This window comes from Rhinopithecus roxellana, chromosome 14, assembly GCF_007565055.1.
Source record: "Rhinopithecus roxellana isolate Shanxi Qingling chromosome 14, ASM756505v1, whole genome shotgun sequence".
NCBI lineage: Eukaryota > Metazoa > Chordata > Mammalia > Primates > Cercopithecidae > Rhinopithecus > Rhinopithecus roxellana.
The window spans coordinates 5,725,539-5,752,065 of NC_044562.1; the positions used below are offsets into that span (position 1 = coordinate 5,725,539).

The 26,527-nt window shown below is 34.9% G+C and overlaps 1 protein-coding gene across 1 annotated transcript in view; it reads left to right on the top strand.

Moving 5' to 3' along the window:
* The window catches only part of LRP1B (LDL receptor related protein 1B), a 2,016,348-nt gene that overhangs the window by 1,689,487 nt on the left and 300,334 nt on the right, over nucleotides 1–26,527 (top strand). The window contains exons 47-52 of the mRNA XM_030916410.1: nucleotides 1,895–2,014; nucleotides 10,026–10,139; nucleotides 10,384–10,533; nucleotides 19,334–19,456; nucleotides 21,580–21,699; nucleotides 26,250–26,378. Coding sequence (XP_030772270.1) covers nucleotides 1,895–2,014; nucleotides 10,026–10,139; nucleotides 10,384–10,533; nucleotides 19,334–19,456; nucleotides 21,580–21,699; nucleotides 26,250–26,378 — 756 coding nt within the window. The remainder of the gene's footprint in view (nucleotides 1–1,894; nucleotides 2,015–10,025; nucleotides 10,140–10,383; nucleotides 10,534–19,333; nucleotides 19,457–21,579; nucleotides 21,700–26,249; nucleotides 26,379–26,527) is intronic.

Below are 26,527 nucleotides of genomic sequence, written 5' to 3' on the forward strand. Positions count from 1 at the left end.
AGGCTTACTCTGAAGCAAAGTTTCACCAAGAGACAATAGCACATTGTTGGGTTGTTATCAAAGTCTTGTCAGTTCTATTTCTGTCTCCAGGATTAGTATGGGAGCCAGTGTCCTTCGGTACAAAGGCTCATTTCCTTAGGTACGGTCCACATCAAACATAGAATTCCACCAGCTATGCTTCTTTTGGCAACACCAAGTGACAGTCAACCTCCAACCTCCCTCAGGAGTAGAGATTGGCTTTTATGCTCTAGTAAGCATCTGAGATTTCCCTTCATTGCAACAATATTTTTCCTGGAAATCTGTCTTTGCATAATCATTGATAATCATTGTATATTTGATCCAGATTTTTAAAAAATGGTCCTGATTTATTTTTAATCCTGGAAATCCAATAGCATTGGGCTCATGTGCTATGCAAAATTTAGGAGTCTATATCTGTAATTGCTACATTTTATGTCTGCTTTTCTCCTCTATTCCATTATCTGGTAATAATTACACCTGAATAATTAAAGAAAAGTCAGAACAAGAGAAAGACAGGATCTGTGAGTTCCACAGACAGTCTTCTCACTGTTTTACATTACATGATAACACACCATCATTTAAACTGAGAGTCTAACGTAATTTGTCCATAATTGATATGCAACCAATATCTTAAATAATTTATCTCAAATAACATATTCACTTTAATGGATGGCTATATTCTATAAGATATAAAAATATTAAAGCACATAAAAGTAATAAACTCACAGGTTTGCATTTACTATAAGTTGACTTGAGATTATATTTCATGTTATTTTTATCTTTGTGGAAGTCAGATGATACTTGTGTAGAGCAGGAGTTGGCAAGCATTTTCTGTAAAGGTTCAGCTGGTAAATATGTTAGGTTTTGTGGGTCATATATGCTTTCTGTCACATATCCTCTGTTGTTTATTATTTACCATCCTTTAAAAATGTTAAAACTATTCTTAGTCCAAGAGCTATATGAAAATAGTCTCACAGGCTAGATCTGGCCTATGGGTAATAGTTTGCCAATGCCAGGTGTAAAGTATGGGCTTTGGACTCACACCTGAAGTTAGATCTTTGTTCCCAAACCTGCTAGTGTAACTAGCCTAGTGTGCAAACCCTAGTGTGACTAGGGTAAGTAACATAACTCACTTCTCTGTGTTTTAGTTTTCTGCTATGAAATAGCTAGCTCTTATGAGTAGTTGAGAGTATTAAACCAACAAGTATTTATCTACATATACTCAGTACAGAGCCTGGGGCAAAGCTGATGTTTAATACATGGTGGCTATAATTATTGTAAGTAGTAGCTTCTGCCCCAAATCAGAGAATGTCAAGAAACCTTCATAATGGTAAATAGAACTCAGAAGGTCATTCTTTCTCAGGGAATTCTGTAGATATTTTAAGACAATTTTTAAGAACAATTTATTGATATTTAGATGACTCCACGAGACACTGATTCAGGAATACATGTTTGTTGCTTTTTCTCCTTGTTATAAAATCCTTGCAGATAGATGCAAAGGATATAGGAAATGGATGTTGGAGTGTTTTAGTTATGTTTGAGGTACATGTTTATTGCTTCGGAATTGAATACGTGATATATGTTTATTTCTGTGCTACTTGACAGAATTGCCAGAAACAATAACATGGGTATAACTTGAAAAGATCTCCAGGCATGAATCACTAAAGTTAAAACACTAAGTCAGAAAGGGCCCTTGCTGAATGAACTACTCTTTGACAATACAGACACATTCTAATCCAGAGCTTTTATACGGCACAGCACTTGTTTTATAGATCCATAATCCAGTCATTATGAATGAAATATTATCTGTGATTTTCATTTTGTACAAATATTTCTATATGATCTCTGATTATGAGCTTCTACTTTTATTTATAAGAAAACAGAAGCTGTCGAAGAGGCTTCAAACCTTGCTATAATCGCCGCTGCATTCCTCATGGCAAGTTATGTGATGGAGAAAATGACTGCGGAGACAACTCTGATGAATTAGATTGTAAAGGTAAATACTTGTTCCATCAGTCTCGGAGTATTGGTGTGCTAAGTGTTTCTTGAACTTTTCCAACATTCATTTCTGAGAGCTCTATGGTATATAACACCTAGTAACATCTATGGATCACATTTTGGTAAATGCTGTTGGAATGGAGTTGCTAAAGTTACTTGAAAATTCTGACTATGTTCTCTATTTCTGTTTTCTACTCCTTTCCTCACTTTAAAACTCTTATAATTTCTCACCTCTTCAGTTCCACCTTCCTGGATTTGGACATTTCTACCAGAATGTGTAACATTGAATTTTCTGCTCCAAAAATGTTCCCCTTTATCCCTTAGTTCTCTGTTTTACTCACGATCACATTTTCCTAACCACTGTACAGGAAACTTTGGTGTTCTCCTTAATTTCTCCTTCTCACATATCCAGTCATCAACACATCTTCCAGTTCTTTGAAATAGCTTCCATTTCAATCCACTTTAAGCCTGGGTTAACAGAGTATCCCTTTACCTGGATTCCCTGCTTATACTTTTTCCATTTCATCCCGATGTCATCAGTCATGCTAATACTGTTTAACATTTTCCCAAAGTGACTATTGGGATAGATGATGAAGCCAAACTACCTGAGTTCAAACTGCTGCCTCAACACTTACTATCTAAATTCGGATATTGCACTTAACTATTCTGTGTCTCAGTTTCCCAAACAGCAAGGTAGGAAAAATAATTAAATAAGAATAGCAATATTAAATAAGTTTAGAACAGTATTTGGCAATAGTGAATGCTATGTTAGCACTGGCATATGTGTGTGTGTGTGTGTGTGTGTGTGTGTGTATTGCACTGATAAAGAAACCTTTAATGGAATGTCAATATTTGCAGAATACATGATAAGTTTTAGTCTGACATTAAAAGCCTTCTTAAATCTGGACCCCACAGATATTTCCAAAGCATTATCACTTTAAAGCCTTTCCATTCAATGAACACATTTTATTGACTGCAAGGCATTAAGACTTGAGACACAAAATTCATGAGATACGTGCCTGCCCTCAAGAATATCAAATTCTAACTGTAAGACAGCCATGTAAACAGATGAAGATATATATCTGTGATTGCACACATAAGAACACCCATATGTCTTTTTTTGTTTTTTGGCTTTGAAGTATCCTCAAAGATTTCATAGGCTATACTGAATTTAAGCTGAGTCTTAAACTAAAAATAAGGTAGAATGAAGGAAACAAAAGAGAATACCAAGTAGATGGACTAGTATTGAAACTGAAAGTAATTTGATACAGTCACAGACAGATTACAAATAAGAAAGTGGTAAAAACAGAAGGGAACAGGCACGGTGGCTCATGTCTGTAATCCTAGCACTTTGGGAGGCCGAGGTGGGCAGATCATGAGGTCAAGAGATGGAGACCATCCTGGTCAACATGGTGAAACCCCATCTCTAATAAAAATACAAAAATTAGCTAGGCGTGGTGGCAGTCGCCTGTAGTCCCAGCTACTAGGGAGGCTGAGGCAGGAAAATCGCTTGAATCCACGAGGTGGAGGTTGCAGTGAGCTGAGATTGCGCCACTGCACTCCAGCCTGGTGATAGAGCGAGACTCCATTCCCCCGCCCCCCAAAAAACAAAAACAAACAAAAGAGAAGGTAGACGAAGGGGCCAGGGCATGAAGGTGCATTTTGTGCCATGAGAAGTAATTCAAACTTTATAGTCACTAAACTATAGTGACTACAAAGTAATTCAAACTTTGTAGTCACTAGAAAGTCACTGAAGGTTTAAAGCAGGCCAAATACAATCAAATTTACATTTCAAAAAGGAAAGAAAAGAATAGGATTGTGTCAATGAAACCTGTAATAATAAGATTTGTTTGTGTGGGAATGGGGATAAGATAATAATGACAGTAGGCCGGGCTCGGTGGCTCAAGCCTGTAATCCCAGCACTTTGGGAGGCCGAGACGGGCGGATCACGAGGTCAGGAGATCGAGACCATCCTGGCTAACACGGTGAAACCCCGTCTCTACTAAAAAATACAAAAAACTAGCCGGGTGTGGTGGTGGGGGCCTGTAGTCCCAGCTACTCGGGAGGCTGAGGCAGGAGAATGGTGTAAACCCGGGAGGCGGAGCTTGCAGTGAGCTGAGATCCGGCCACTGCACTCCAGCCTGGGCGACACAGCGAGACTCTGTCTCAAAAAAAAAAAAAAGATAATAATGACAGCTTACATTTTGAGGTTGGAGCACTTGAAGACATGTAAATGAAGCTATTTTACAGGCATGTAGATAGGTAGAGATTTGGAACTCAGGTAATAGATGTTGATCAGAAATATTGATTTGGGGCACATTAAGGAGAAAAACTCAGAGGAAGTGTGGAGTAATGATTGCATGAGTAGAGTGCATCAAAATTACTTATTGAAATAACAAATTATATACGGAAAGGTGAAGTAGCCTGCAGGACTAATAGAAGAATGTGCTTAAGAAATTATCTCAAGAAAGGAGGGTCATTCAGCATTTTCAAGTGCTACAGAAAGGATAAGAGGGAAGGTGTGAACTGGAGGTATCCATCATATTTAGCAAATAGTAGATACTCCCTTGATTACATTCATGGGTGTCATTTCAGTGGAATAGTAGAGGAAAGCAAGAGCACACAGTATGAAGGCAGAAAATGGGTGGTAAGGAATAAAGACAGTGAATATAAACTATTTTTAGAAAAGATTGATGGTAAAGGAAAGGTATGAAGTACAGTTGTGATGAGAGGGCTATGCAGAGTTGAGGAAGGGGGCAGAATGTGTGCAAATTATTTTGTAGCTGTACGGAACATTGGGAAGTTACTCTGCCATCTTAGACAGTGTGACTTTGTGGAAACACTTGCAGAGATTATCATCTAAGGTTGACACTGTAGCTTAGAAAGAGCTAATGACATTTGCCAATTAAGTTACGTATTAATTTAAAAAGGATTTAACAAGATTTAAAAAGGTAAAATATAGTCAGACACTGGACGTAGGGGGAGGGAAATAAATTAGCATTTGGAAGAAAGGAGGAAAAGAAATTAGAAGATCTAGAAATAGATATGTTCTGTCAATTATTTGTAAGCAGGAGAGGAAAATATAATATAGGCATTAACCTAGGTTAAAGGTAAAGCAATCAAGAAAGAATGTACCGGAACTGAGCAATAAATACAGAAAATAGATTTTAAGGCAAGATTCATCCAAATAAACTGTGGGAAGATGATATGTTACTATGGGTTTTCTCCAGAAATGAAAGTGTATTTTCAAAAGTGGTAAGTAAATTAGTCAATGTGTTTGGGTTTATGAAATATAATACCTCATATATGATAGGTGTTTATTAAATTCTTATGTGGCTGGTTGAAGCAGTAAGTCTTCTAAAATATAAATAGATTTTATTCTGCCTAATGATATCAATACCAGCTGCTGAATAACAATAAAATAACTCAAATAGATATTTCCTCTTTTTCAGTCTAAACTCTTGATTTCTGTGTTATAACTATCTCAGTCATACTCTTGGGCACAGAATAGTGCCTTCGTGAATGAAGCTTCTCCTTTAACCTTTCTTTTATGGTAAAATTATAGCAGTTGGATATCTTAAAAATAAACAAGCAAAACTGATGCCTTAAAGCTGATCACACTGAATGTAGGACATTTGAAACTAAAATTGCTCATGGAAACACAAGCATATACTTTATTACTTAATAGAAACTAGTGAATTTAATTCAGTGGACTAGCTCCTTTAGGATAAACAATTGGTAGCTGTTTGGATGAAAGATTACTCTTAATTGAATCTTTTAGTTTTGGCTTTTCTCTCATTTTAGGTTTATTAACATAGTGTCATTGTAGAGTACCTTTCAAGTTATAGAAGGAAGACTTCCCTGGGTCCATATCCCATAAGCCAGGCTGTCTGATAAAGACTTATATTATGCAAATGTGTTTCCACCAAATATCTCCCGTATAGTACATAAAAGATGATAAAGGAAAAGGCATAGATTAGGGGTTCAGGGAAAATGGAAAAGAGGTCTCTTTCCAAGCCCTTTCTTCCAGTTACCCCTTCTCTCTTTCTATTGTCAGTGCAATGTAGAGATGCAGTGCTTTTTTGCACATATATTCAGACATGCAAATCACCTATCACTTTTTAATCAAAATACAATATAAAAGATAAAGTGATATAATTAGAAGTCAGTATATACAGGGAGATTTTGATAGACTGTGGTAAGAGGCTATGGTGGAGCCATCTGTAAATTATCTGAAGTACTACTGTAGTTTGCTGAATGTAGATGTCAGTAGTAATTACTACTTTTTTTAAAATTTCACAAGAGAAGAGAGTCTATTTACAGAGTAGAAAGGGTGTTGCAATGAATTCCTTTTGGCTTCTTCTCTTTAGGGGGAAAAAAAACCATGCCAAATCTTCATCATTTTTTAAATTCACTGCCCCTTTATAGAGGCCCTTTCATGACTGAGAGCTTTAGACATCAGGCCATCTGCAGGTGGGGAGATGAGGCATTGTTCGTAAGTTTGTCCTTTTGTGCTCCTCTTCTGGTTGCGTGGCAGGGTGAGTGAATATATTCAGGGAGAGTGCACGATATGCCTCCTTCCCTGTTGAGATGAGTACAAACTGCTCCCTTTGCAAAGTACATGAAATTCCTTAGGGCCACGGAAGGACTTTTAGGTAGACTGAGCTAGCAGTTCTGATGCTCCTTAAAGGAGGGGAAACTAGCATTTGTTTTTTCCTACGTTCATAGTAAACCTTTGAAAAATTCCATAAACAACAAGCTAAAGGAAAAGAATAAACATAGCTGGAGAAGAAACTGGCATTCCTTCTGGATTTGTGCACCCTTAGAACCTAAGGGGTGAATTAAATAATTAAATAAAAGATGTTGTTTGAAAGTAAATGAAAGGGAGATACAAGAGCAAACTTAATGCTTCCCCCACCCCCCCCCCCCACCCTGCCCCCTTTTCAGCTTCCCTTTGCTACTGGTTGGGTAAGGGATGTTGGAAGAGAGAATTGACTTAGGTTATTTATAAGAAACATCCTAAGAACTGCAGAAAGGCCATTGATTTTTAAATCTTTCAAATCTCATTAAATATTTTAGCTGACATGCTAAAAAGAAAGTGGAAGAAATAGTAAAATTAAGAAAGTATATTAGAGAGAGTGGATTGACTTTCTCTCTTGCTGCTACTTTTGATCCACAGTCCCTGACAGATCTTCCTTTGTAGTGCCTCTTTGCTATTCCTGCTGTGGCTGTAGGGTGTTTTCACTCTTGTTTCACAGGCTTATTTTTTCTTTTGGATTACCTGGAGGGAAAAGTGTAGTATCTCTCCCTTGGCTTATCTTTATTTGGACCATATTATGTTATTTTCTTTCCTTATCAGGACTCTTAGCCTGAGGAAGTATTGTCAGAAAACTTTCACATTCACTTGACAAATTAGAGATTTCAGTATCTTTCTTCCTCAAAAATCACCATATGGATGAAACAAATTCCAATACTTAACTGACTAAAACAAAATGAAGAAGAAATGTAGTTGAGGCAACAGAGAGAGAGAGGTTTTGGCAAGAGATGTGTTTACTTATTTAAAGAAGTTCCTATTATTTCTGCAGATTTTTTCTTCCTCACAGGATCCTCCTTCCTTGCCTGTTAATGCAATCACCTTGCTCCTACTGCTTACAAAATTCTGCAACAACTTTCATCACCCTGTCTAACTCTCTGGTGGTTCTCAACCCTATACCAAATAATGCAACATGTGGAGACAGGATCAGGTACAAAGAGACAGTCTGTTCCTACTTGCACATCTTACACACTCTGATAGCCCATCCTTGCCCCCCTCCCAAGGATTCATTAGCCCTATTGTTATTTTGGAAAACAGGAAAAAAAATTAATATATCCTGCAAGTTTTCTATTCTTTGTTCTATCCTGCGAACTTCCTCCTTTATCTATTTCCTTATGCTTTTTAATATATTTTTTTAAAAAAATTACTACTTTCTAACCTCTCTTCTGAACTTCAAAGTTAAAGTTTCTTTTCATGTAGTTTGAGGTCCTCTATTTCTTTCTTGTTTCCAGAACTCAATCTAGGACTGTGTTCCATTTGTCCCACGTGTCCTTCCACTGTTCTCCCAAGTTATCCTTTACTTTCTCTGTTACCTCAGAACTTCCAGTACTGGTTTTTGAAACCTTATTACTGTGACATCCCTGAATTTCCAGTTTTCTTGACTGTCTGAAATGCCATTCCCTACATTTACCTCTTCGTTGTCTCTGCCACTACTTCTCACTCAGACAGAGGATTCTCTATGGGAGATTGGAGGCAGATGGTGACCATGAAATGAGTTGCGAGTGTCCTCATTAGCATCTTCCTGGCATCCAAAACTCTAACTTCAAGTAGATAGAAACTCAAGTGCATTAGGAGATGAACTATTATAGGCTTACTTAGGAATATTATAACTACCTAAAATGTTATTAAACAGATAAATGCGGTATGTCTTCTAAAAAGAGACTATAAGCTATCTTTTAGAACAAAGTTAATAAGAAACTACTAGTAGACGATGAAGCCAAAAACAAAATGTAAATGATTGACATGATTATATTCTACATTACATATTGCATTTACTATTTCTATTGAAAAAATAGAATATGAAATGTAACACAAAGGAATATAAAAGAGATTTTGCTCCTATAGACATAAAAAAAAATATTTGTTCTGTTTTGGAACAATGCATTTATCTCTACTTAAAAGAGTATTATCTGTTTCACATGTTGTGATATCATTTTTAACAAAAAAGTGAAGCAATTGTAATTGCAAATTGTAAATAAAACATGTATTCTAATCATCATTTAAACAGATAAGTATGCAATTTTGAGATATAATTCAATATAATAAGAACCGTACATTATGAAATACAAATGACATACACATCCTTGAGTAAAATCTGCATATTTTAAAATAGTATTTTAACCATTTATGATTGATATAATTTCTATTTATAATTAAATAGGCACTTTAAAATATCAACACTAGTAAAAGTGGCATAATCAAAGGGCCCTTCAAGTTGTCCTTCGAGGTAATCAACTTGTAAAAATTTGAATTTGGAATGAAAATATCACCTAAGTTAATTTAACATGCATAGCATGTCATGTACCCATTTACAGCATTTTACTGGAAACCATTATATGATTATGAATGGGTAAGCAACATAGAAAGGAATATATGATTAAGAATAAGATACTTTATACAAAATGTGCATAATGACAACAGCGTATTGAATCTAATTTTCATTTAAGTAGAGCAGAGAATTGGATGACTTTTATAACAACAATAATAAGGAATGACACATTTATATGTTCCTTGGCATGAGGCATCCTATTTTTTATATTAAATATTAATGATGAATGGTCATGTAACAGAGTATGAGATAGCATGGATGACTTTCTAGTAGTGGTAAACTCTTCCCTCTGAGAAACAAAGCCAGTGCTCAGTGGTTCCCCCTGCCCATCTCTTTGTTCCTGTTTCTATCTCTGTCTCACTCTATTATGGCAAGAAATGCTTCCCTTCTTGGCAACCAGGTTGGGATTTCCCAGTAGGTATTTAATCAGGCATTTGTCTACTCTCATAACCTTGGAATACTGAAGGTGGAAAGAGAGAGAATCTCCAGCATTCTTTTTTTTTTTTTTTTTTTTTTTTGGCTCAGTGCTAGGATGGTATTACCACAACAATATGATAAGAACACAGCATAGTCCCTAATCTCATGGAGCTTATGTTTAGTTAGTGAGACTTCAGGGACTTAAACAGGCAGCCTCAATGCAATATGCTAAATACCACTACAGAGAGAAGAATTGTGTGCTAGGGGAAGACATATAAGAGGCATCTAACCCACGCTTGAAGGTGGGGTTCAGGGGTCAGGTTTGGCTTCCCAGAGTTACAAAAGCAAAACCAAACAAAAATTATACAAAATAATTGAATTGTTCAAAAAGTAAAAGCAAGGAGTCATTCTGTCCCATCTCTCCATTTGTTTATGTACCTATTTCTCTAGTTTCAACCTGTGCTACAGTTGAGTTCCGCTGTGCAGATGGGACTTGTATTCCAAGATCAGCACGATGCAACCAGAACATAGATTGTGCAGATGCTTCAGATGAAAAGAACTGCAGTAAGATATTCCGCTACCTTTCATCTGTTTATGCTTGGGCACTTTTGGCATTGCATTGAACACTGTGCAAGATTTTACTGAACTTTGTCCAAAATTGGTATGTAATTAACCCCTGTTGTGTAGGATAATTACATATCTATTTCCTCAAATGAAGTTAACTTTTCTCATCTCTGTGACCTACATAGAAGGCTCGTAATCTTTGCAAATGAGGTACTTTTTCATTTTTTTGTTTACCTTCTTCTAGATAACACAGACTGTACACATTTCTATAAACTTGGAGTGAAAACCACAGGGTTCATAAGATGTAATTCTACCTCACTGTGTGTTCTGCCAACCTGGATATGCGATGGGTCTAATGACTGTGGAGACTATTCAGATGAATTAAAGTGCCCAGGTAATACTAGATTTTAGAAAAACACGGGCTTTGCCATAGAGATTTTGAGGCTACCTAGTTGTATAGAGTGAATTTGTTAATTTTCATTCTTAATATCAATTATTGACATTAAAATTTAAATGACACAGACTAAAATGTAATTAACCTGTTCTAAACATACCACTTGATCTTTTTAAGTGAGTTAAAAAATGATAAGAAACTGTCCTAAATTTGGATCAATTTTTAATGTTTAGTTTATTAATCCTTTCAGAATTGGTGATTAGGTCTTTCAAATCTGTAATTTATAATTCTTCAACAGAATTATTACATACCTAGAAATAACTTCATAAAAGAAGAGAAACAATGTTTCTTACGACTGGCTTTACTCAGTGTTATTGTATAGCAATGTTGTAATGCAGTTTACAAAATCCTTTGGTGTAGTAATTTGAGTAATAGTTATAATCATTGTTGAATCAAGTTAAGACAGGTTTATTTATATCTGACTGTTACCAATCTTTACACACATATGCCCTGAAAACTGTCATCTACATTCTTAGAAGAATTCCTTCCAGCAAAGTTCTTGACTGTTTCTTTCTATTTGAGGACATGAAATAAGAAAAAAAAAAAATTATGAAAAGAACTATGTATAACTGGAAGTAGAGATTCTATATAGGACATTATTAAATTTTGTCTCATACTTGTTTGCCTGTCTCCACTCTGCTGCTACACCCATGTTTTTCATGTTTAGTTGATATGTAATAATTTTTAAGCTATTTTAAGAAATGATATTCATAAGTATTTTGCACAAAAGTTTATACACACAAAATCTACTATGGAAATCTGATTTTTTAGTAGATGATACATTTATTATTTCTAAATTTGTGATGGTTATTTTATCATGTATAAAATATAATTGTTTAAATTTTTATTTTACAGTCAGAGTGGACATGTGCAGGCTTATTACTTGGGTATATTGCATGATGCTGAGGTTTGGGCTTGTATGGATCCTGTCACCCATTTAGTGAACATGGTACCCAATAGAAATTTTTTCAGCCCTTTGCCTCCTTCCTCCCTCTCCCCTTTTGGAGTCCCCAGTATCTATTGTTCCATCTTTACTTTGTTGTGTACTCAATGTTTGGCTCCCACTTATAACTGGGAACATGTGGTATTTGGTTTTCTGTTCTTGCATTGATTTACTTAGGATAATGCTCTCGAGCTGCATTCATGTTACTGCAAAAGACATGATTTCACTTTTTTATGACTATATAGTATTCTATGGTGTATGTGTACCATATATTCTTTATCAAGTCCACCAGTGATGGACATCTACATTAATTTAATATATTTGCTATTGTGAGTAGTGTTTCAGTAAACATATGAATGCATGTATCTTTATTTTCCTTTGAGTATGTGATGAGATTGGGTTAAATCATAGTTCTACTTTTAGTTTTTGGGAAATCTCCAAACTACTTTTCACAGGGGTTGAACCAATTTACATTCCTATCAACAGTGTGTAAGTGTTTCTTTTTCTCCACAACCTAACCAACATCTTATTTTTTGACTTTTTAAACAAAAGGCATTCTGACTACTATGAGATGGTATCTTGTGGTTTTGATTTGCATTTCTCTCATGATTAGTGATGTTGAGCACTTTTTTATGTGTTTGTTGAACACTTTTATGTCTTCTTTTGATAAGTGTCTGTTTCTATACTCGACCCCTTTTTAATGGGGTTATTTGTGGTTTTTATTTCTTACTGATTTGTTTAAATTCCTTATAGATTCTGGATACTTGTTCTTTGCCAGATACATAGTTGGAAAATATTTTCTCCCAGGGTACCTGTTTACTCTGTTGATAGTATTTTTGGTGTTGTGTAGAAGCTCTTCAGTTTAATGAAATCCCACTTGTCAATTTTTGTTTTTGTTGCAATTGCTTTTGAGGACTTAGTCATAAATTCTTTTCCTAGGACTGTGTCCAGAAAAGTATTTCCTAGGATTTCTTCTAGTATTTTTATGGCTTGAGATCATACATTTAAGTCTACAAACTTCTTTGACTTACTTTTTGTATATGATAAGAGGTAGGAGGCCAATTTTGTTCTTTTGCACATGGTAAGTGGGATTGTGTTTTCTCATTTAACCCTCAGCTTGAACTTTATTGGTGTATAGTGATGCTACTGATTTTTATACATTAATTTTGCATCTTCACTAAACTTGATTATGAGATCTAGAGGCCTTTTTTGCAGAGTGTTTAGGTGTACATTTATGATGTCAGTGAAGAGAAATAGTTTGATTTCCTCTTTTTCTATTTGCATGCCTTTTATTTCTTTCTCTAGCCTGATTGCTCTGGCTAAGATTTCCTATACTATGTTGAAAAGCAGTGGTGAGAGTGAACATCCCTGTCTTGTTCCCGTTCTCAGATGGAATGACTCCAGCTTTTGCACCTTCAGTTTGAAGTTGGCTTTGGGTTTGTCACAGATGGCTCTTATTGTTCTTTCCATGACTAGTTTGTTGAGGATTGTTATCATGAAGGGATATTGGATTTTATTGAATGTTTTTTCTGTGTCTATTGAGATGATCATGTGGGTTTTGTTCCTAATTCAGTTTATGTAGTGAATCATACTTATTGATTTGCCTATGTTGCACCAACCTAGAATCCCAGGAATAAAGCCTACTTGCCCATTGTGAATTCTATTTTTGATGTGCCACTGGATTTGGTTTGCTAGTAGTTTGTTAAAAGGGTTTTGTTCCTATGTTCATTAGGGATATTGATCTGTAGTTTTCCTGTGGTGGTTGTTGGGTCTTTGTCAGATTTTGTTATTAGGATGATCCTGATTTCATAGAATGAGTTAGGAGAAATCTCACCTCCTTAATTATTTGGAACACTTTCAGCAGGATTGGTATCAGCTTTTCTTTGTACACCTGGTAGAACTTGGCTGTGAATGTATCTGTTCCAGGGCTTTTTTTTATTTGTACATTTTTAAATTACTGATTCAGTTTTAAAACTAATTGATCTATTCATGTTTTCAATGTCTTCCTTGCTCAATTTTAGAGATCGTGCCTTTCCAGAAATTTATTCATTTTCTCTAGATTTTATAGTATGTATGCATACAGGTGTTCACAATAGTTTCTAATGATATTTTGTGGGATCAGTTATGTTGCCTTTGTCATTTCTGATTGTGATTATTTTAGTCTTCTCTCTTTTTTGTGTTAATCTAGCAAGTAGTCAATCAACTTTGTCTATCCTTTAAAAAAACCAACATTTCATTTCATTGATCCTTGTGTAGTTTTTTGGAGTCTTGTTTTAATTTCTTGTGCTCTGATTTTAGTTTTTTTTCTTCTGTTGACTTTGGGGTTAGTTTTTGCTTTCCTTGGTTCCTTTAGGTGCAGTTAGATTGTTATTTGAGCTCTTTCTATTTTTTCGATGTAGACATTTAGTACTGAAACCTTCCTTTTAATACTACTTTTGCCACATCTCAGAGGTTTTGGTATATTGTGTCTCTGCTTTCATTTATTTCAAATAATCATTTATTATCTGCTTTAATTTCATTATTTACCCAAAATTCATTCGGAGCAAGTGTTAATTTCTATGTCGTATGGTTTTGAGTATTCCTCTGGTTATTGATTTCTATTTTTTCTATTTTTATTTCACTGAGGCTTGAGAATTTTGTATTTTTTAAAAAATTAATGAGACTTGTTTTTTGACCACACGTGTGGCTAACTTTAGAGTATGTTTTGTGTACAGATGAGAAGAATGTATATGCTACGGTCGTCTGGAGTGTTCTGTGGATGTCTATTAGGTCCAATTGGTCAAGTGTTGAATTACAGTCAGAATTTGCTTGTTAGTTTTCTGCCCCATTGACCTAATGATGTCACTGATGTACTGAATTCCGCTACTATTATTGTGTGGCTATCAAGTTGTTTTGTAGGTTTAGAAGTACTAGTTCTACGAATCTAGATGCTCTTCTTTATTTTTTTCTACTGTCGTTTTAGACTGTTTTATCTGATATAAGAATAGCAAATACTGCTCTTTTTGGTTTTCCATTTGCATGATAGATCTTTCTTCACCCTTTTCTTTGAGCCTATGGGTGTCATTACATGTCAGATAGGTCTCTTGAAGATGGCAGAAGGATAGGTTTTGCTTTTTTATCCAGTTTACAACTCTATCTCTTTTAAGGCCGTTTGCATTCAAGGTTAATATTGACATGTGAGATTTTGTTCTCGTTGTAGTGTTGTTAGCTAGGTGATTTTTAGTGTCATTTGTGTAGTTGCTTTATAGGGTTCATGGGCTGTGTGCTTATGTGTTCTTTTATGGTAGTATCATTCTTTCATTTCCATTCAAAGAACCCCCTTAAGGCTCTCTTCTAGTACTGATCTGGTGGTGATCTAGTCCTTTAACAATTGCTTGTCTGGGAAAGACTTTATTTCTCCTTTATTTATGGAGGTTAGTTTGGTGGAATATGAAATTCTTAACTGGCATTTCTTTTCCTTAAGAATGCTACACATAGGCCCCCAATCTCTTCTGGGTATTAAGGTTTCTGCTGAGAAGTCGGTTGTTAGTCCGCTAGGTTTCACTTTATAGGTGATATGGCCCATTTTCATAGCTGCCTTCAAACTTCTTTTGTGTTGATTTTGGACAGCCCAGTGACCATGTGCTGTGCCTTGGGGATGATTGTCTTGTTCAGTATCTTGCAGGAGATCTCTGGCTATCTTGAATATGTCTGTTGATTTCTCTAGCAAGATTCGGGATATTTTCATGAATTATACCATCAGATATGTTTTCTATGTTGCATACTTTCTCTTCTCTCTCATGAATCTCAATGGGTCATAGATTTTATCACTTTTCATGATCCTATATTTCTTAAAAGCTTTGTTCATTTTCTAAAATTCTTTTTTTTTTTTGTTTATTTTTGAAAAAAAAGTTAATTTGAAGGACCTGTCTCCCAGCTTTGGAATTCTTTCTTCTGCTTGGTCTAGTCTATTGTTAAGGCTTTCAATTGTAATTGGAACTTCTGTAGTGATTTTTTTTAATTTCAAAAGTTCTGTTTAGTTCTTTCTTAATACCTCTATGTTGTCTTTCAAATCCTAATTTTTTTTTTCTGTTTTCTTTGTGTTAGATTTCAAACTTCTCTTGAGTTTTGTTGAGTATTCTTGCTATCCATATTCTAAATTCTAGAGCATTTGACTGTAGCTCACTGCAGGTCTTTCACATAAAAAAAGTTAACTATATAAAATATTTATAAGAAATATAGACACTTATTACTTTCGACTCATGAAACTGGCACCAAGATTCTTCCTTTTTTGCCTTTTTTAAAAAATTGTACTTTAAGTTCTAGGGTACATGTGCAAAATGTGCAGGTTTGTTACATATGCATACATGTGTCATTTTGGTGTGCTGCACCCATCAGCTCGCCATCTACATTAGGCATTTCTCCTAATGCTATACCTCCCCCACCCCCCAACTCCATGACAGACCCCAGTGTGTGATGTTCCCCACCCTGTGTCCAAGTGTTCTCATTGTTCACTTCCCACCTATGAGTGAGAACATGTGGTGTTTGGTTTTCTGTCTTGCGATAGTTTGCTCAGGATGATGGTTTCCAGCTTTATCCATGTCCCTACAAAGGACGTGAATTCATCCTTTTCTATGGCTACATAGTATTCCATGGTGTATATGTGCCACATTTTCTTAATCCAGTCTATCATTGATGGACATTTGGGTTGATTCCAAATTTTTGCTATTGTGAATAGTGCCGCAATAAATATATGTGTGCATGTGTCTTTATAGCAGCATGATTTATAATCCTTTGGGTATATACCCAGTAATAGGATCACTGGGTCAAATTGTATTTCTAGTTCTAGAACCTTGAGGAATCGACACACTGTCTTCCGCAATGGTTGAACTAGCTTACACTCCCACCAACAGTGTGAAAGTGTTCCTATTTCTCCACATCCTCTCCAGCACCTGTTGTCCCCTGACTTTTTAATGATTGCCATTCTAACTAGTGTGAGATGGTATCTATCTCATTGTGATTTTAATTTGCATTTCTCTGATGGCCAGTGATGATGAGCACTTTTTAATGTGTCTGTTGGCTGTATACATGTCTTCTTTTGAAAAGTGTCCATTCATATCCTTTGCCCACTTTTTGATGGGGTTGTTTGATGTTTTTCTTGTAAATTTGTTTGAGTTCATTGTAGATTCTGGATATTAGACCTGTGTCAGATAGGTAGATTGCAAAAATTTTCTCCCATTCTGTAGGTTGCCTGTTCACTCTGATGGTAGTTTCTGATGGCAGAAGCTCTTTAGTTTAATTAGATCCCATTTGTCTATTTTGGCTTTTGTTGCCATTGCTTTGGGTGTTTTAGTCATGAAGTCCTTGCCCATGCCTATGTCCTGAATGGTACTGCCAAGGGTTTCTTCTGGGTTTTTATGGTTTTAGGTCTGATATTTAAGTCTTTAATCCATCTTGAATTAATTTTTGTATAAGGTGTTAGGAAGGGATCCAGTTCCAGCTTTTTACATATGGCTAGCCTATTTTCCCAGCACCATTTATTAAATAAAGAATCCTTTCCCCATTTCTTGTTTTTGTTAGGTTTGTCAAAGATTGATGGTTGTAGATGTGTAGTTTTATTTCTGAGGCCTCTGTTCTGTTCCATTGGTCTAAATCTCTGTTTTGGTACCAGTACCATGCTGTTTTGGTTACTGTAAACTTTTAGTGTAGTTTGAATTCAGGTAGTGTGATGCCTCCAGCTTTGTTCTTTTTGCTTAGGATTGTCTTGGCAATGTGGACTCTTTTTTAGTTCCATATGGACTTTAAAGTAGTTTTTTCCAATTCTGTGAGGAAAGTCATTGGTAGCTTGCTGGGGATGGCATTGAATCTATAAATTACCTTGAGCAGTATGGCCGTTTTTACAATATTTATTCTTCCTATGCATGAGCATGGAATGTTCTTCCATTTGTTTGTGTCCGTTTTTATTTCTGGTCAGGGCAGTCAGGCAAGAGAAAGAAATAAAGGGAATTCAATTAGGAAAATAGTAAGTCAAATTGTCCCTGTTTGCAGATGATGTAAGTGTATATTTAGAAAATCCCATTGTCTCGGCCCAAAATCTCCTTAAGCTGATAAGCAACTTCAAGTGAAGTCTCAGGATAGAAAATCAATGTTCAAAAATCACAAGCATTCTTATACACTGATAACAGACAAACAGCCAAATCATGAGTGAATGGGAATTCACAATTGTTAAAAAGAGAATAAAATATCTAGGAATCCAACTTACAAGGGATATGAAGGACCTCTTCAAGGAGAACTACAAACCACTCCTCAACGAAACTGGCGCCAAGATTCTTAATCTAATTTTCTGGTTGCAACAACACATTCTTTACCTCAATATGACTGTAGTTAATTTTGAAATTATCTTGAGGTCAGGGTATGATAGATATTAATTAAACTAATATTTTATTTTTCTTTGTTGTGATCTCCATCTCTTTCTAGTATTAATAAGTTATCTTAAAAATTAACTTTCGACACTAATTGAGAATCATAAATTTTTTATTGGGTAAGAAGGAAAGGGACATGCATGCAGGCTTATAAGGCAGGTGGACAGACAGGAAGCCAGCAATGGTCAGCCTAAATACTTTAGGTTAGATCCAGGAAACGTCCTAAGCACCCTAAAATGTTTTGGCTTAATGCTGAATTCACTAAAAAAATGTATTTTCCTCTTTAATTATATCTACAAAGTCGACATATAAAAAATAAAATGCATACAATTTTTTGTTATCTTAAAATAGTCATAATGAACCATTATAGTGTGATTGGGATATATACACTAGGGTTTACTTCCTGCTTGGCTATAGATCAAACAGTCTAAAATCATGAAAACTTGAAGGAGCAATGGAACAGATGACACCCAATTAAAAGATAAATATAGGCTGAGTGCTGTGGCTCACACCTGTAATCCCAGCACTTTGGGAGGCCAAGGTGGGTAGATCATGAGATCAGAAGTTCAAGAGCAGCCTGACCAATATGGTAAAACCTTGTCTCAACTAAAAGTACAAAAATTAGTTGAGAGTGGTGGCATGTGCCTGTAGTCCCAGCTACTCAGGAGTCTGAGGCAGGAGAATCACTTGAACCTGGGAGATGGAGTTTGCAGTGAGTCAAGACTGCGCCACTGCACTCCAATATGGGTGACAGAGTGGGACTCCATCTCAAAAGAAAATAATAATTTTACATACAGTTACTTTTTTATGATAATTCTGGAAGGTATCATAATTTTAGATTTGCCAGTGTAACTCATTTGTTCTTCCTTAAAATACAGAATAATTGTTTAAATACTGTTGAGGAATACTCCAAATAGAGGGCCATAGAAACACTAAATTCACACTTTTCCAGCAAAGATACACCGATGTATTATTATTTTGTGCTATGAACATGGAATTCAGAATATTTTTCACCCAAATATTATTCTTTGGCCTTAGGCTCACTCAATTTAAAGTTGTATATATATTTTTAGCTTTATTTTATGTTTATTAACTAAGTGCCACTCTGTTATAATTTAAACTGATTTTACCTTACTGTAATTTTTTTGTTCTAGGACTCAATACTGGATTGGATTTGATTATCATGTCTCCTGGGTCTCTGTTCTGGGACGATTTCTCAGTCTTTCCTTTATTTTCATAACCTTGACATTCTTTAGGAAAACATCTTAGCTCTTTTAAAGTTTACTTATTATTTATCTCTTTCAGTTCAGGGAGTATTAATGTTTTATCTAACTATATTTCAGAAGTCTAAAATTAATTTGAATTGTTTGACATTACGTTTTATATTTTATCACAGTTCAAAACAAACACAAATGTGAAGAAAATTATTTTAGTTGTCCTAGTGGAAGATGCATTTTGACTACCTGGATATGCGATGGTCAGCAAGATTGTGAGGATGGACTTGATGAATTCCACTGTGGTGAGACATTGTATTTAGCTTTAGTTTTGTTAACCTTACTATTACTTATATGTTAGTATTCTCTTATATAGGGATTTTATCCAAAATATTGTCAGTTGATTTTAACTAATTTACATTTTTATTAGATAATAAAAAATGGTAAGTATTAAAATTAAAACAAAAGAGTTTATAATGAAGACTAACATTTTTTGGTCCTAGACTTTTCTTTTAGCCTTCTGTGTTCTTGTTGAATAATTACTTCCATCAGTTTATAATACAGGTGTAATAAAGTTATACCTTTTTTAAATTTATTACCTTTAGGTTGTACCTAATATATTTGCTTTCTGCTATAAAATAAGGATTTGACACGCACTACTTGTTATATTTCCCCCACCTATTATTGGCATCTGCATGGCGAATTGGGTCTAACACCCTATGGACACCAAAACCCATGGATGCTCAAGTCCCTTATATAAAGCAGCTTAGTATTTGCATATAACCTATGCACATCCTCCTGTACATTTTAAATAACCTCTTGATTACTTATAATGCCTCATGCAATGTAAATACTGTGTTAATTGTTGTTTCATTGTATTGTTTTTATTTGTATTATATTTTATTCTTGTATTGTTATTATTTAATTTTATTTTTTCAAATACTTCTGATCTGTGGTTTGTTGAATCCATGGATATTAACACACACATGTGGAGAGCTGACTGAATATTATTATACTGAAATTTTCTACTAATTACATGTATAGTTTTCAATAATATACATAAACTTCTATTTCTTTAAACTTTTGCCTTTCATCTTCTACCTCCTAATTTCTGTATGTGTACACTTTATTTCATGTTATGTTGTCAAACTAGGAAAGCATTTTTAAATTTATTTTCTAAAATGTATGGATTCTGTGATTTGCAAATCAAAGAAATTTCCAATAGGAAAGCAAGGTATATATCACTATTTACATTTAGCACAAACAACATACACTGTGGTGAATAGATAGAGTAGAAAAAAGATTAAAAACAGATTTTCTGTGAAATGTCACACTCCGCTAAAAGTAAATGTCATCGTGAAATGTGAAGGTGCATTTTGTTTGATTAAGATGCTATATATCTTTACATTGGAGCCAGATTTTGAACAAGACTAGCAGAGAACTTCCAAAATACCGTATGTGGATTCATAATTTCTGAACAGTGGCCGTTACATGATCCTATCTTCTTTAATTTTACTTTTTCCAAACTTCAGTTTTCTAATGTTCTCTGTTTTACTGGTCATCTAATTAAGCATTTTAAGTGAAAACGCAAAGTTTTGCAACTGTTTGTGAAATCAAAAGCAAAATTGCTATTTTTACAGCAGTTTATATTTTGAACACCTGAATTTGGAAGGATTTTACTTTTGAATATTTTCTAGTGATAAATATGCTGGGTAAAAGGGGAGGCTGGGAATGGAGGAAAGCAATAACAAAATTGGCTTTGGAAATAAATGGAGTATATTGTTATTATAAAAACATAATCTAATAATAAAAAAGTCAGCAACTATGCCAGTTGATTTGGGTGTTATTAGTCAGGTATAACAAACTCAAGTGTTTCCAAGGAAGCAACACAAAAACTTCAGCACAGTTGCCAGATTCCAAACTGTCAGGCTGTCTTCAAGCTATAACCTCCTTAGTCACCCACTTTTAAAAACAAACCTACCTGCTGGTCAGTCCACCATATTGTTACCTAACTTAGGATGTAAGTTTTTTCTCTTGGCTCAAATATAGATTTAAATTTTAAAAGTATGACTAGACTACACCAGAAATATTTATTTTATATATGTACATCACACATTAAAAAAAAAAAAAAAAAAAGAAAGAAAACAGACAAATATACCTGGAGTAGAGTGACCAGTATTAGGACTACCTCAAAGGCAAGACTTGTAAGACTCACGTTGAAGAAATAATGGTTGTATAAACTGGAAACACAGGGGGAATATGCAAGCTGATGCCAAAATTTCATAGAATTATCATAGAGAAGAAGAATTTGGCTTCTTTTATTATAGGATGGTTGATTTTAGCAGAGTCTAAGAATGAATTTTCTCATTGTTGGATCTGTTGTAAGACAGTCTCAACCTAATTTTGTTTTCCTTTTTTTGTTTTCTAGATTCTTCTTGCTCTTGGAACCAATTTGCTTGTTCTGCACAAAAATGTATTTCTAAGCATTGGATTTGTGATGGGGAGGATGATTGTGGGGATGGATTAGATGAAAGTGATAGCATTTGTGGTGAGTTGTCTATTTTCTGTCCTCAATCAGTTTTTAAGCATTATATATGCTCTGTCATTTTAGCGCATACACAGAATTTGGTAATTTATTAAAATTAACATACAATTTATGTGTACACTTCTAGGTGGCTGTTTTTATTATTTTCATGACAATCCATTATTCTATTATTTTTATATATAAATCTGTTTTTCAGTATTTGATATTTTTCCTTAATGTTACCACAATAAATGTATTTGTACATTTTGTGTATAGTTTTCAGTGACTTCCTTGAAGCAAATATCAAAGACTGAGATTGCAGGGTCAAATAATCAAACAGTTTTTTTCATGATGCATCCTATATGCCACTGTTACCCTCCAAAATTAGTATACTAATTTATACTGCCACCAGCCACACATGCTGTTTATGTGCATATGTTGTGAGTTATAGTCATCCTTATTGCTGAATTGTTTTAAATAAGAAGTAAAGGAAGATGGCTATTTTATATGATATTAAAATGCAGTTTAAAATGTAGCTTTATAGGATTAGAGGTATTAGTATCAAATATCTGTATTTACTATATGTCAACTATAAGGTCAGTATAATTGCTTTTTAATATTCACAAGTATTTAACAAATAGTTAAATAGAATTATTCACTGAGTTTCCTAAGGGGTAAAAGAAGGAAACAAGCTAATCTTTAATTTTTTTTTTTCTAACCGGCTAAGAATTTCACTAATTTGTGTAGATGTCTTTTGGTTGTCTATGTAATCTATTTCTGTACATACATTCGTACCTGTAGATATATATTCTTTACTCATTACATCAGCCTTTGGTGGCAGCTGTGACCATCCTCTTTTATGAAGAGAAGGACCCAAATCATAGAATAAGGTGTATGTATAGATTTTAGTGTATTTAACACCTCTTTTAAATTTCAGGGTTTGTGGACTGCTATTTCTGTCACAAACATGGAGAAAGGTAGTATTTTATAGTATTCAAGCTAAACTGAAGTTCTTTGTAAACAATATGAAATTGGAGATATACTTGAAAGCAGGCGATTTATTTTCTTGTGTTTAAGTCACTCAAAATCTACTTTTTGCTTACACAACTGAAACAATCTACAGTTATGCCACAGACAAATAGAAAGATCACTATCAAAAAGCTATGAACAAAAAAAAGTCAGTAGCCAATTAGATGTCTGACAGTCTGTTTCCTTTGCTATTATTTTAAAAAATGATTTTAATGAAAGAATTACCTATTTACAATAGGATGAGCACGGTTTCAATCTCTAAAATTATCTTACCTTTGACTTTGGCTAACCTCTGCACTAAATGGCCCCATTGATAACACTGTACTTTCTGAATGGACACAATATTATAAGGGCAAAAATCTCTAAAGTCGTGTAGAGGTGAGTTCTCCCACATCTGCATTTGCAAGCTGTGTAATCATAGACCGCTTCGTTTTATTCCTTATTTTGATGATTCCTTACCTATTAATTGGATACAAAAAGATTTATCCCTATATAACTATATATCTAGTATGATCATCTAACATAACCAATGCACACTATATTTATGAGGTTTTTCTGATTTTATTTCTCCTGCCTCATTTCTTTGTCAAAGTATTGTCAGTGTCCTAATAATGCTTTTTTATTAAAGACTAATAAGAAAATGGACATATTTACCTGCAATCAAAATACTGAGCTAATTTGCTTTAATTATGAGCTGTATTTTATGTACTAACTACCAAGCTGGAGACACACAAAGAAAATGCTGCTTTAGACCAATCATCTGTCAATGAACTGAACCTCATATTTTAGAACAGGAAAATAATTTTATAAATAATTTATCTCACTTGTTTTCAACCTTTGGAGTACAAAAGATCCTTCTCAGAAGTGTATTAAAAATGTAGTTTCCCAATTTCCAATTCAAAATATTCTGATGCAGGATGTAAACACATTCTTTATTGATATGCATAGAGTGATTCTGATCTGGAATATTGAGGGTCCATTTTGAAAACCATGGTCTAGTTTATTTCTATCTTTTGAGAGATGAAAAAAGAGAAACTCACAGAAATTAATAAATTTGCCTGAGGTCACTCAGATAATTAACTATGACAGAGGTATGAGCAGAATTCAGATTCCGAAATATTAAATAGGATAGTGACTCTTATCAATCAAATATTATCCGAGTGGGTGTGCAAGATGGATCTAGTGGAATTTATCAACGTGTCTTTCTTCTCCCTAGGGATTCTTTTCCCTGAGGAAGGCAATATGTCTCCAGATGGCAGTGGCAACTATGAAATAAAGTCATGAATTTTTTCTTTGGTCCATTTTCTTCTCAATTGACTATGATGTTTTGGCATGTTCTTAACACAAAATCTGTTGAATACTGTCAAGGGAGCCAGAAAATTAGCTACAAAGAGCCTTATGCCATTTTATAGCTGGAGTATCTTGGTAATTATCCAGTCATACCCATCATTTTAAAGATAGGGTAATTCAGACACTAGTCTTCACCAAGGTCATGCAGAATTAGATTTCTCCACTGCCATATAAGGGCTCTTTCTATCAGACTGCCTAGAGAACAAATTAAAGTGATAATATGGCAGTAGACAAGAAATTTTACATTTATCAAAACTTCCTTAAGAGAAAAAAATGCAGTTACAAAAATCTCAAGCTAAAAAGTAAAAATGTTATACAAAGCATTGAATTGAGAATATAATAGTAAAAAGGACACTTTATGTTTTCATGGCAAGCTTAAAAAGGATAGATAAGGAGGAATCATATAAAAATATTTTCTGTGGAAAGAGAATTTTATTATAAAAAATACTAAAGACATACTAGTTAGCAAACAAAATCATTTTTAAATGAAGGTACCTTTATTTGATAGATTATTTTCTAACTTCTTCCAGTATTATATAACATGTTAAACTTCATTTTGTTAAATAGATCCTCAGTTAAATAAGCAAATCTAGATTACTGGGGGATTTGTCAACATTCACTCTTCATCCTCTCCTTCAGGCTAAGGTATATGTCAAGAACAGGTATGTTTATGTTGCAAAAGACTCCTCGAGGATTGTATGGTGATACCCCACTGCTTACCATATTGAAAACATTACCTCAAAAAGAATATTCTGCTCCTAACAACTCTGGCTGAAAAGTAAGAGGATAAATGATAATCCAATTAAAACACATTGGCTACTGCTTTCAATTATTAGAAACAAATATTTTTCATCTAGTCACTTATATTTCCTTCCTGGAGATAATATTCTATTTTCAGCAATTCAGCAAGTTTCTTTTTTAGCATTTATTCTGGGTAACTTTGGGTCATAAGAAAGTAAAATTTAAAAAAAAGAGAGATTTAGGATTCACTCAGGTACTTTTACAAACAGAACATTCAAAACATTCATTGTATATAACTGCACAGGGACTAGGAAAACATCAGGAGAGAGGGTCATTTGACGTATGGCTACCCTATGATCATAAGTGGAAGGAAAGAGGAACCTTTTGTACTTAAGAGTCCAAATCAACAAGCATTTTTTGAAAGACATTATCATGCAAATAAAGAAACATTGCAATGATAGAGCAAAGGTAGATTCGAATTATTATGCATGCAAAAAATGCAATGTGCATACATTTTTTCTTTTGGTACTACAGGATGGAGAGTAATAGTAAGGACATGAGTGGTCAAAAGATGGTGCTTAGGATTCAGCGGGTTGCGGGTTCTGGACTCCCAGTGCAGCATGGGGAATCATGTGAAACTTGTGACTTTCTTTTTTTTTTTTTTTTTTTTTTTGAGACAGAGTCTCGCTCTGTCGCACAGGCTGGAGTGCAGTGGCCAGATCTCAGCTCACTGCAAGCTCCGCCTCCCGGGTTTATGCCATTCTCCTGCCTCAGCCTCCCGAGTAGCTGGGACTACAGGCGTCCGCCACCGCGCCCGGCTAGTTTTTTGTATTTTTTAGTAGGGACGGGGTTTCACCATGTTAGCCAGGATGGTCTCGATCTCCCGACCTCATGATCCGCCCGTCTCGGCCTCCCAAAGTGCTAGGATTACAGGCTTGAGCCACCGTGCCCGGCCGACTTTCTGCAAGCTTTTCAACTTCTCCGAGCCTTGGTTTTCTTTTCTGTAAAAAACATACTAATAATAGTTCTATGGATTGGGCTTATTGTGTGGATTAAATGAGTTAATATGTTAAGTGCTTAGCACATATTAAGCAATATAAATGGCATTATTTCAATTACTATTATTTTTCTAGTTTCAGTCCTTTAGAAATGTTATCTCAGTGTATTCACAATTCTATGATATTTCTATGCTTTGCCACATTTTACAAGGATAAAATACATTATTTTCTACCATGTAGCTTTAAGAAAGATAACACTATAGCTAGGAAATAATACCTTCTTAGATAAAAATGTATAGACGACTACAGGGGAAGAATGATGTTTAATGATTCCCAATAACTACTATCGCCTCCTTATAAGCAATATTCTTCTGCTTCCCCCCTTACTACAGAAAATGTAGACATTTTCCAGTGGACACAGAGTGGTCTTAATGGCATTATGTTTTTGCGTTTCAGGTGCCGTAACCTGTGCTGCTGACATGTTCAGCTGCCAGGGCTCTCATGCCTGCGTGCCCCGACATTGGCTTTGTGATGGTGAAAGGGACTGTCCAAACGGAAGCGATGAGCTTTCCACAGCAGGCTGCGGTATGAACACTGGCCAGGGCTGCATGTCAAAGAAAACTGCTACAGCATCCTTGGGCATTTGTTTTTGTAGTATTTGCCGTAGCACATTTCCCATTGCTTTCCCAATTCCTGGGCCCGTAGGTAGTACTGGACTTAATCAGGTGGGATGT